This window comes from Astatotilapia calliptera, chromosome 16 (genome assembly GCF_900246225.1).
Source record: "Astatotilapia calliptera chromosome 16, fAstCal1.2, whole genome shotgun sequence".
NCBI classification, from domain to species: domain Eukaryota; kingdom Metazoa; phylum Chordata; class Actinopteri; order Cichliformes; family Cichlidae; genus Astatotilapia; species Astatotilapia calliptera.
The window spans coordinates 10246036-10256506 of NC_039317.1; the positions used below are offsets into that span (position 1 = coordinate 10246036).

Sequence of the window (10471 nt, forward strand, 5' to 3'; positions counted from 1 at the left end):
ATACAATGGTGACATCAACTGTCTGGATGTCACGTTAGCTATAAAAAAGGCTTAAATCTGGGATAGGATTGCTATAGCGTCATTCAGTCTATCAGCCACGATGCACGGCAAGGTACGTGTATTAGAGAAAATAGATCAAAATTTTTATCTTTCTGACCTAAAACAAAAGCTATGATTTTAAAATGTTTACTGAATTCTGCCTCGTCTGTTGGATCCAGATCATCTTCTACGAGGACAAGAACTTCCAGGGTCGCTCCTATGAGACCAGCAGCGACTGTGCTGATATGTCCTCTCACCTGAGCAGGTGTCACTCCTGCAGGGTGGAGAGCGGCTGCTTCATGGTCTACGACCGCCCAAACTTCATCGGAAACCAGTATTTCATGAGGAGGGGCGAGTACTCAGACTACCAACGTATGATAGGTTTCAGCGATTGCATCAGATCCTGTCGTATGATCCCCATGGTACAGTACCGAGATTGCTAAACTTTCATATATAAACTAATACGGCCTAATAATAATAATAACATATGTGTCATATGTGATATGGCTTTTGCAAAATGTCCATCAACATAGTTCACAGAATGAATAGTATATCAAAGCCTTCGTCTCTTACATACGCTGGTCTGGGTTCCTTAAATTGGTAATAAGGCTTAGCTGGTTTGGGGCCTCTGTCATTAACTCTCTCACACTGTGGGACAGTTCGTCCATTGAAATCAAAATAGCAACTTAAATATTTTCTTGAAGCACTATTTTAAAACTTTTAGGAAATTTTTTTATGTCTCTCTTTTCAATTTCTTTCTTTGAAGCACTTTGTAACTTGGTTTAAAGAATACTTTATAAATAAGGTTTATTGCTAAGATTATTATATAAAATAATTCATCCTTACATTGTAATATTAACAGCACAAAGGGTCCTACAGAGTAAGGATATATGAGAGGGAGAACTTCGGAGGTCAGATGTATGAGCTCATGGACGACTGCGACAACTTCCAAGACCGCTACCGCATGTCCGACTGCCAGTCCTGCAACGTGATGGATGGCCACTGGCTGATGTACGAGCAGCCCCACTACAGAGGCAGGATGATGTACCTGAGGCCCGGAGAGTACAGGAGCTTCAGGGACATGGGATATGACGGAATGAGATTCAGCTCCATCAGACGCATCAATGAATCCTGTTAACAACAAATACATTTTAATCTCGTAAAGAAATAAAAGAATTTTCATGCACCAGATGGCATACACAATTTGTAATAGTGGTAATCAATTAATGTGATTTAACTATCCTTTTACATTGTGTTATGTGATTCCAAAATTGAAATAAACAGTAGAAAATAAGATTTGGTAAAGTCTTGCTCCCCATCATTATTTTCTCCTAGGCATTATTCAAATATACATACATCTTCCAGGTTTTCCAGGCGACCTCGTCTCTCCTGAAGATTATTGTAAATATGGTTGGAGTTATTGATGATTTTTAAAAAGTGATTAAGAATATTTTCAAGTATCTTTGAACATTTTCAGTTAGACTCATATAGTTATTTAATTATGCCTGATTTGTTTTGTAGCATATAATGTAGTGACTGATCAGTTCTTAAAGGCACAGTCCATGAAGCGTTCATTCTACCTTAACATAACGGACTCCATCAACATGTGCTAACACAGATTTGTGGCATGTGAAAAAAATGTCCTTCTCTTTCCTTGTACTGCACTTTTAATATAATGGCAATATTCAAGTCTGTACACATATTCATTTGATAGCATCAGTTGACTCAGAAGTTAGTTATTTGTTTTGACGTGACCATCAAAAAGGAAACTTGGTCTTTGTGACTCCAATTAAAAGCCAAAGGTTGTTGCACGAAAGTATTTTTCACATCAAAAAATGAAAGATGCTTTTCTTGCGACTTGCGACATCAGATTTCTTCCAATAAATATTCACAGTAAGAGCACTGTTTCGGTCATTCTTGTCACTTTCAGAAGAAAATACAATCTAGTTCTGATCCAGTTATATGGCCATGTATCAACATTGGCCTTATAACAAACCTTGTTTTTCACATCATATCCGAGAGCGAACACTTATATCTGACCCATCTGTATCAGACTGCCTGAAAAAGGCAAACAATGCTTGTTGTTGTCTAAAAATTATTATTATAAGTCAGAAATAATCTCATAAGAAAACAGCAGCTGGAAATGTGTTAAACTGTAAAGAAAACTAAAATATGTAGAATTTAAAGCTAGGAAACCTTAAAAGAAGAAAGCAATAGTTACTCTACCTCACCGAGGATCTTACTATCTTACTTTGATTTTTAGAGATTTTGATTTATTGTTTTAATGGCTTAAGTCAAAGAGTATAACTCCAGATCGTAACAACCTACATCTATACCCAGTGTATTGTTTTTATGTGAGAAATTACAGTAATATAGAAAAAGTCTTTTTTTTTCTCATACAAACATATGAAGGAAAGTCATGGGAGGACTGCATGGACATCCACTGTTAATTTGTCAATGACAATTTCATTAACAAATAAAACATTTCATCAGCTATAAAACATTAACATTTCCACTTTGAGGTCACCCACTGGTTTTGGAACACATTTTAAGACGTTAGTGCTAATGTTTTGGCCAATGTTTGTTTGTTTGTTTGTTTGTTTGTTTGCTTGCTTGCTTGCTTGCTTGCTTGGGGAGCCAAAAGTGACCAGGTTTGGATGACAGAGTGGAATCCTAAGCCAGGTAGAAATGTGGAAAAGCCTGGTTAGCATGCTGTACAAATAATTCAATTTCAGTTCAGTTCAATTTTATTTATATAGCTCCAAGTCACAGCAGCAGTTATCTGCTACTCAGTGCTAACAGCCTAATAAAGCACTATAACTTCCCTCATCAAAATGCCCACATTTAATGGAAGTGAGACCATACTGTACATCACATGAAAACATTTGCCAAGTAATTCCATTAAAAAAGCTCCAGAAGACACCAACAAAACAAATGCAGTTGAGAGGTCCAGTTCAGACAACAGCCATTGTCTACAGCTAATAGTGTCAAGAGACATGTCAATCACACAGCCATGCATATAACTCCAGTATTCAAGTTAATGGGTTAAAAAAGAAGAAATCACCTGCAGTACACTTGTTATGAAAGGGCTTGAATATCATCTACAAATTATGTAAGGATTAGCTTCATGAATAAATCACCATGATATCCATGAAATTCATTGGCAACATCTCATTCATTACATTAAACTAGATGAGGGCCAAAAATACTTGATGGAGACATATTTAGACTAACATATCAGTAGATTATCTGTCCCTTATAGGTTTTATAGGTTTACTCAGTTTTAATGAATTGATTCAATCCTCTATTGAGTCCAATTAAATTTTAACAGATTTTAAAGATTTGGTTTTTGGCTAATTTTGGCAAAAAGAACAAAAAAACAGAATGTTCTTTCACCTGTGAAACATTAGAGATGAAAACTTCAATGAGGCCTTCAAAGAATGCTATGTTTGTGGAAAACACGCTCTCTCTGTTATTCAGCTGCAAAGACAATACACAGCGGGGCCTCTTCTCACAAATGCAACCCCTGCAAATCACGATCCGTTGAAGGTCCCTTTGAATTGAAACGTACACGGGGGGCCTCTGCTCCATGTTGCTCTGTCAGGAATTTGAACAATGGGGTCATGTATCTTTCGGCGTGAGGTCAGGTATAAAAGCAACTCGTGGGATGTCGTGAAAACTGTGCAGTCCTTCTGAGCCTAAAGAGTCCTAACTGAAACCATGACCATGGGAAAGGTGTGTGCAGCTTTGGCTATTTCATTGTTCGGATTTTTTGCATTTGATTGGATGCTGAACAAATGTGGATGCGATGCAAAAAGTACGATATCAAATAGTCCTTGTTTTTTCTCTTTTTTTCAATTTCAGATCATCTTCTATGAGGACAGGAACTTCCAGGGTCGTTCCTATGAGACCAGCAGCGACTGTGCTGACATGTCCTCCTACCTGAGCAGGTGCCACTCCTGCAGGGTGGAGAGCGGCTGCTTCATGGTCTACGACCGTACCAACTACATGGGAAATCAGTTCTTTGTCAGGAGGGGAGAGTACTCTGACTACCAGCGTATGGGCATGAGTGATTGCATTAGGTCCTGCCGCATGATCCCCATGGTACTGTAAATTGAAAACTCCTTCTAATATTTGACATATGGTGTAAGATGCTGAACCTGGCGAAAGCATATTAACGAGATCTCTTTGATTCATTGTTATTCATTTCAATTTACAGCACAGAGGCCAGTTCAGGATGAGGATCTATGAGAGGGAGAACTTCGGAGGTCAGATGTACGAACTGATGGACGACTGCGAGAACATGATGGATCGCTACCGCATGTCCGACTGCCAGTCGTGCAACGTGATGGATGGCCACTGGCTGATGTACGAGCAGCCCCACTACAGAGGCAGGATGATGTACCTGAGGCCCGGAGAGTACAGGAGCTTCAGGGACATGGGCATGAGCGGGATGAGGTTCAATAGCATGAGGCGCATCATGGATTCCTGTTATTAGAGCACCAGTGTATAAAAGCATGATTTTAAATAAAAATCTAATAATTCTCTTTTAATTGAATTTGTCACTGAGTGATCGGAAACTTGCACAACAAACCAAAATAAGACACGCAAACATAGGCTACATTTTTGTATAAATTAGCAACAGCTAACTTTTAAGTGCTATGCTGTGTATTCAGTTTCACAGCAAACCTTTAGGGTCACTATGCTGCACACCACCAGATGACAGCATATCACCATTTTTATTGATATCTGTAAATGTAACCACAGTAAATGGTTACATTTAGGCAAATTATAAATACATTAAATACACCGCAATATTAGAAATGCAGAATATGTGAATGCAGTCCTTCTGTTCTGCAACATTTGCCTTTTTATTCATGCAACGACCTGTAAAAAGGCACAACAATTTAAATTACACATAATTTATTAATTGTGCCAATGTAATTTTGAATATGAGGAAATGTATGCATAAAAAGCAGCATACAGAATAAATGGCAACTAATTCTTTAATATTTTTCAATAGCATATGCTGTTTCCCTTCTAGTTAGAATAATTACAATTTAATTAAATTAAAGCTGGCAGGTTATAACACATAGTCACATATATAGGACATGCTATTCATAAAATGCATTTACGGGTTCAGCAGAGTTGAGTATATGAGTTTTTAATATGTCATCGTGATGTGCAGTATATCATCAAAAGGTTGTGTGTAGTTGTGCAACGTGTGACCTTCAGGCAGCTTCATGGAAATGCATTGTATGGGCTCAGGAACTCTTCCAGAAATCATTGTCTCTGAGCACAGTTTGCTGTGCCATCCGCAAATATAGGTTAATGAAACATATCATCAGGAAAAACACTGAAAGCTGATTAAAATGGACTGAAGCAAATTGAAAATTTCCTCTGTTAGAGGTCAAATAAATCAAAATTTGAAATTATTTTTGCATTACAAAAAGATCTTCGTTTGATGTTACTGTCATGTTCCCTTTGTCCTCTCCAGTTGGCTCACTACTTTCTATCTATCTCTCTCTTATAAGCACTCTACCTCTCCTCTGTCTATGTGTGTGTGTGTGTGCGTCTGTGTGTGTGTGTGTGTGTGTGTGTCTCACTCAGTCTCACAGTTGCTCCTGATGTCGTTGTTGTGACAACTTTTTAAGGCAGTGGTGGCTGACCTTCAGTCCTCGCTGGTTTGTTTTACGGCTTCTGTACATGTTGCTACTTTCCTCCAAGGAAGAATCTCACTCATTGTTTCCCTGTGAACTTGTGATCCTCCCAGAGAAACCTGTGTTGGTGATCTGTAGAGAGAATCTGTGGGAAAGTGTGGCTCTGTGGAAAACCTTGCCTGAGGGGACTGGGACCATCGCTACTGTTGATCTTCTGTGTTACGCATTATTCACTGTAAATAAATGCACTGAACTTGATGTTGAGTCCTGTGTTTGAGTCGACCTAGATCTGTGATATTCCTTGTTTGTTTGTTTGTTTTCATTTTACCAAATTAAACAGTTAAAGAAAAACTATTGAATTTACTTTTTTATTAGATCATTTTAATTTTTTTATTTTAATAAAATAAAACGTAAATATTAATATAGTTTATTTTGCTAAATTAGGCTAATTAGGCAAATAATTATTTTGGTGTTTTTCAATAGGAAAAAAACGGGGGGAAAAATCGAAAATCGAAAAAAATTTGTTTATTCTCAATAGACCTCTATATATTTCTATCTATATATTTCTTCTCCTCCTCCTCCTTTGTGTGTGTGTGTGTTCAATGAAAAATGGGTAAATTAGGTGTATTTTTCTTTGGTGCTACAAACAAGAGTGTAGATATTTTGATTAGTTGTTTAGTTGTTCAGTTTTTAATTAAATATAATATTTATAATCCAAAAAAGTACATTTTTGGAAAAATATTGACAATGCATGATGAAGTGAAATATTAAGTGACGTTCTGGCCTAATACATCAGTTTTAACAACATTACTGTATCTGAGCTTCGTAGGTCAGTTATTGCAGATTTGAATGCTTATGCTGTTGTAGTCTTTAGTTCCAGAATAAAAGTTCGTATGCTAACTGAGGATGGCTAAACGCAAAAGCCTAGGGTTGTTCTATAGACTTAGCCTCATCATTTACTGAATGGAAGCTGTCTTGACTTTGCTATGAAACTGCTGATCGTTCTTATTATTTTTTAAGTTGAACCTGATAATTATGTATATATTTAGTTATTGAGTAACACGTAATTTGGGGTATAGTTAGGGAATGCTTTCTTGCAGTTAGGTACATAGATGTAGCTACATAAAAAATGTAGCAAGATAAAGAAAGTGCATGTGACAAATATGGTTATGAAGTACACATTGCTTTTATTTACTGAAGTCAAATACAGAAGTCTAGCACATATCAGTGATACGCCTCATGCTCATGAACCTCATCCCGCTCATGCCCATGTCCCTGAAGCTCCTGTACTCTCCGGGCCTCAGGTACATCATCCTGCCTCTGTAGTGGGGCTGCTCGTACATCAGCCAGTGGCCATCCATCACGTTGCAGGACATGCAGTCGGACATGCGGTAGCGGTCCATGATGCTGTCGCAGTCGTCCATCAGCTCGTTCATCTGACCACCGAAGTTCTCCCTCTCATAGATCCTCATCCTGAACTGGCCTCTGTGCTGTAATTAAATGTAGAGAAAATGTAAGTATGATTACTAAGGCGCATTTTAAAAGTTAATAATGAATCAAAATTATAGTAGCAAAAGTGAAGCACGTCTTACAAAGGGGATCATTCTGCAGGATCTGATGGAATCAAACATCATTCCCATGCTCATCATGCGCTGCATGTCATGGTACTCGCCCCTCCTAAGGAAGAACTGCATGCCCATGTAGTTGGGACGCTCATAGACCATGAAGCAGCCGCTCTCCACCCTGCAGGACTGGCACCTGCTCAGGTAGGAGGACATGTCAGAGCAGTCGCTCGTGCACTCATAGGAGCGACCCTGGAAGTTCCTGTCCTCGTAGAAGACGATCTGAAAAAACAAAATGATAAATCAGTAAATCGATTAAAGAAGATTATTTTTGCTTCCTTTTACAGTAAAAATCATCCCATTACCTTGCCCATGATGGTGGTTAAGGTTGTTCCCAGTGGATGGTTCAACTTGCTCTGCCAACTCCATGATTCCAGGGCCTTTTTATACAAAATCCCAGGGGCCATGATGTGTTGTTATTCAAATGTGCAAAGCTGATGAATTAGCAGTATTACTTTTGCTGAACGGGGCCTATAAATGACTAACAATGGTTCTCCATCCATACATTTCTGGCAGCAGTCATCCGTATTGTCTATTATAAGCATATGCTTTGTGTGTGTTCCATTTTGAGTCAGAAGGCTCTTCACATACAGTTAGTAATCAGGGATGGAAAGAACATGACATCAGGCTACATCTGTGGTAAACTTCTGACAAACTGTGGAAAGATTCCGTTAATACAAAGAAATAAATATACTAACTGCCGGCTTTCAGGACTCTCGATAATAAGAAATATGTTCCGTAACTTAAAAGACTGAGCTTCATTTAAAGGAGAATCTGCATGCTTTATTAAGTTCTTACGGATGTTATTATACTATAAGATTAAAGTGTGATAAATAATCATGAGATGAAAGGCCATACACAAGCTACAGTAAGATACACAGCCTTTAAACAAACACAGACACAGCTATCAACATTCTAATCTCATAAAATATAGTAACTAATTATTCAGTATTCTTACTTTTGATGAGTTACTAAAAAAGTTTAAAAAATAGGTTAGCAGTAGATGGATTTATGCAATATTAAAAGTTCAGACAGTTTATGTACATATACCTATGGAGAATACTTTAATTTGCATTCACACAGCTTAATTCTAAAGAAATTAAAATTAAAAATGTGTCACTCCTCTAATTCCATCATGCAACATCTGGTTGTTCCTTTTTTGCAATACTTTAACAGCAGCTGGCTGGAGAAAAAACATTAGTAATATGGTGATATTGCACTAATTCATTTCAGTTGCATTAATTTACTTTTTCATTTGCAGGCATTTGTTTAAACGTTTTTGCAAATTTGGATCAGAAACACTCATTTCTATCACTGATCTGCCTCTTCTTCTTGCACTGTAACTAAAATTATATAAAGACACTATTTTGAAAAGTTGAGTTTATTAGGAAGTCCTGAAAAAAGACTCTGTTGTTATGATTGGGTTCTAGGCTATATAATAACTATACAGTTGGTCAAGTGAGACGTATATATTAGACGGTTCTTCCAAATTCAATTCAACTAGTTTGTCGTAAGTAGAAATACTGATGAGCCATCGTGAACATCGTGAGCTGGGATTTTGAAGAAGGATTGCTCCATGTGGTCTACAACTTTGATAAGAAAAATCTAAAAGAAAATCACATCTGGAAACATATATCTCCTGACTGACATTAGGGCTTTGTTTAACTTTGACCTAAAGAGTGGAATTTGGGCGATTTCAAAAGAAATTACAATATTAAGTTAATAATATTAATATAAAAATTCAAACATAAGAAAAGAAGTTATTTTATTAAGTTTATAAATACTTATGATTACCAACATAATAAGGGATTCAGCAATGTCGATAAGAAATAATGGTACAAATACCTAGTATTAGTATGTAGAATATGACAGATAGTCATGAAATTAATGTATCATTGTGTTATACACAGATTCTTTCTTTTATTCCAGAAAGTACAACAAGTGAGTCCAAACAATAATGCTGTAGATGATTTTGTTGTTGCCTACTTGATGTATAGTTTATTTGTTTAAGATCAGCTGGACTGGCCAGGGTGTTTTTTTTAATTACATCTAATTTAATAAACAAAAGTAGGTATTGTTCTTCACAGTACCTACAGAGTAAGTACAGGATCTGCAGACCAAACAGTCAACATGTTACCAGTCTTTTGATGGGTCCCGTTATGTACCCGCAACAAAGCAATCACAGTTTCAAAGCTGAACAACTCAATCAAAACAAATTCACAAGACGAGTTAAAAATTCAACATCTTTAATAAACAAAGTGCTTTATATTTACAGCAAGGTTTCAGTTGATGGCTAAAATTCGGTGACTCTCCTGAAGGAGCCGACAATGGCACAGGTGGCGCACCAATCGCGGTACCTCCTGTACTCCCCGGGTCTTAGGAAGTACTGTCTGCCTCGGTAGTTGGGGTACTCGTAGAAGATCCAGTAGCCATTCATAACATTACTGGAGTAGACATGGCGGTGATGGAAACGGTCAGACACACAGGGACAGTCATCCATGAACTCCATCATGTGACCACTGAAGTCAGGCTTCTCATAGATACGCAATCTGTAGGAACCTCGATACTGTAGGGCCAGAAGAAAATCAGCAACATGTTCAAACCTTTGCCATATTTCAGTGAAACCATTATGTCTAGGTGTATTTTTCAGCGTTATGTCTGTCTTACCACTGGAATCATCCTACAGGAGCGGATACAGCTGCTGAAGCCCATCCACCTCTGGTAGTCAGGATACTCTCCCCTCCTCATGAAATACTGGTGGCCCATGAAGTTAGGGCGCTCATAGATCATAAAGCAGCCACTCTCTACCCTGATGGAGTTGCAGCGGCTGAAGTACAAGTGAAGGTCTGTGCAGTCATTACTGCACTCATAGGAGCGACCCTGGAAGTTCTTGTCCTCGTAAAAGATAATCTAATGAAAAATAAAAGAGTCGTAGCTTCAACTGCTCAGTTAAGACTTTCCAGCAAAAAAAAAAAGTGTAAAAGACCACCAACAAATTTAACTAACATTCAATGTGAGCAGAGAGAGACAAAACCAGTACTTACCTTGCCCATGGTCTCCGTTGGAGAGATTCCCCATGTTTTCAGGGCTTTTTATACTACCTTGCGACAAACAAATGCATTGTTATTCAAATTATCTCATAGTTATAAT

At 37.7% G+C, this 10471-nt stretch overlaps 4 protein-coding genes across 4 annotated transcripts; 2 read left to right on the forward strand and 2 right to left on the reverse strand.

Moving 5' to 3' along the window:
• The first annotated feature begins 31 nt into the window (after positions 1-31).
• Positions 32-1335, forward strand: LOC113007423 (gamma-crystallin M3-like). Its single transcript, XM_026143974.1, has 3 exons — positions 32-112; positions 219-461; positions 902-1335. Exons 1-3 carry the CDS (start codon positions 101-103, stop codon positions 1175-1177), a joined length of 531 nt encoding a protein of 176 aa, XP_025999759.1. The 5' UTR covers positions 32-100; the 3' UTR covers positions 1178-1335.
• A 2354-nt stretch (positions 1336-3689) lies between these two features.
• LOC113007422 (gamma-crystallin M3-like) lies at positions 3690-4592 on the forward strand. Its single transcript, XM_026143973.1, has 3 exons — positions 3690-3774; positions 3904-4143; positions 4259-4592. Exons 1-3 carry the CDS (start codon positions 3760-3762, stop codon positions 4535-4537), a joined length of 534 nt encoding a protein of 177 aa, XP_025999758.1. The 5' UTR covers positions 3690-3759; the 3' UTR covers positions 4538-4592.
• Positions 4593-6866: 2274 nt separating this feature from the next.
• On the reverse strand, positions 6867-7684 carry LOC113008447 (gamma-crystallin M1). The gene is made up of 3 exons (XM_026145872.1): positions 7627-7684; positions 7292-7543; positions 6867-7189 (listed from the first exon to the last, which is right to left on the reverse strand). Exons 1-3 carry the CDS (start codon positions 7633-7635, stop codon positions 6914-6916), a joined length of 537 nt encoding a protein of 178 aa, XP_026001657.1. The 5' UTR covers positions 7636-7684; the 3' UTR covers positions 6867-6913.
• A 1866-nt stretch (positions 7685-9550) lies between these two features.
• On the reverse strand, positions 9551-10445 carry LOC113008375 (gamma-crystallin M2). Its single transcript, XM_026145741.1, has 3 exons — positions 10366-10445; positions 9989-10231; positions 9551-9887 (listed from the first exon to the last, which is right to left on the reverse strand). Exons 1-3 carry the CDS (start codon positions 10372-10374, stop codon positions 9615-9617), a joined length of 525 nt encoding a protein of 174 aa, XP_026001526.1. The 5' UTR covers positions 10375-10445; the 3' UTR covers positions 9551-9614.
• Positions 10446-10471: the final 26 nt, after the last annotated feature.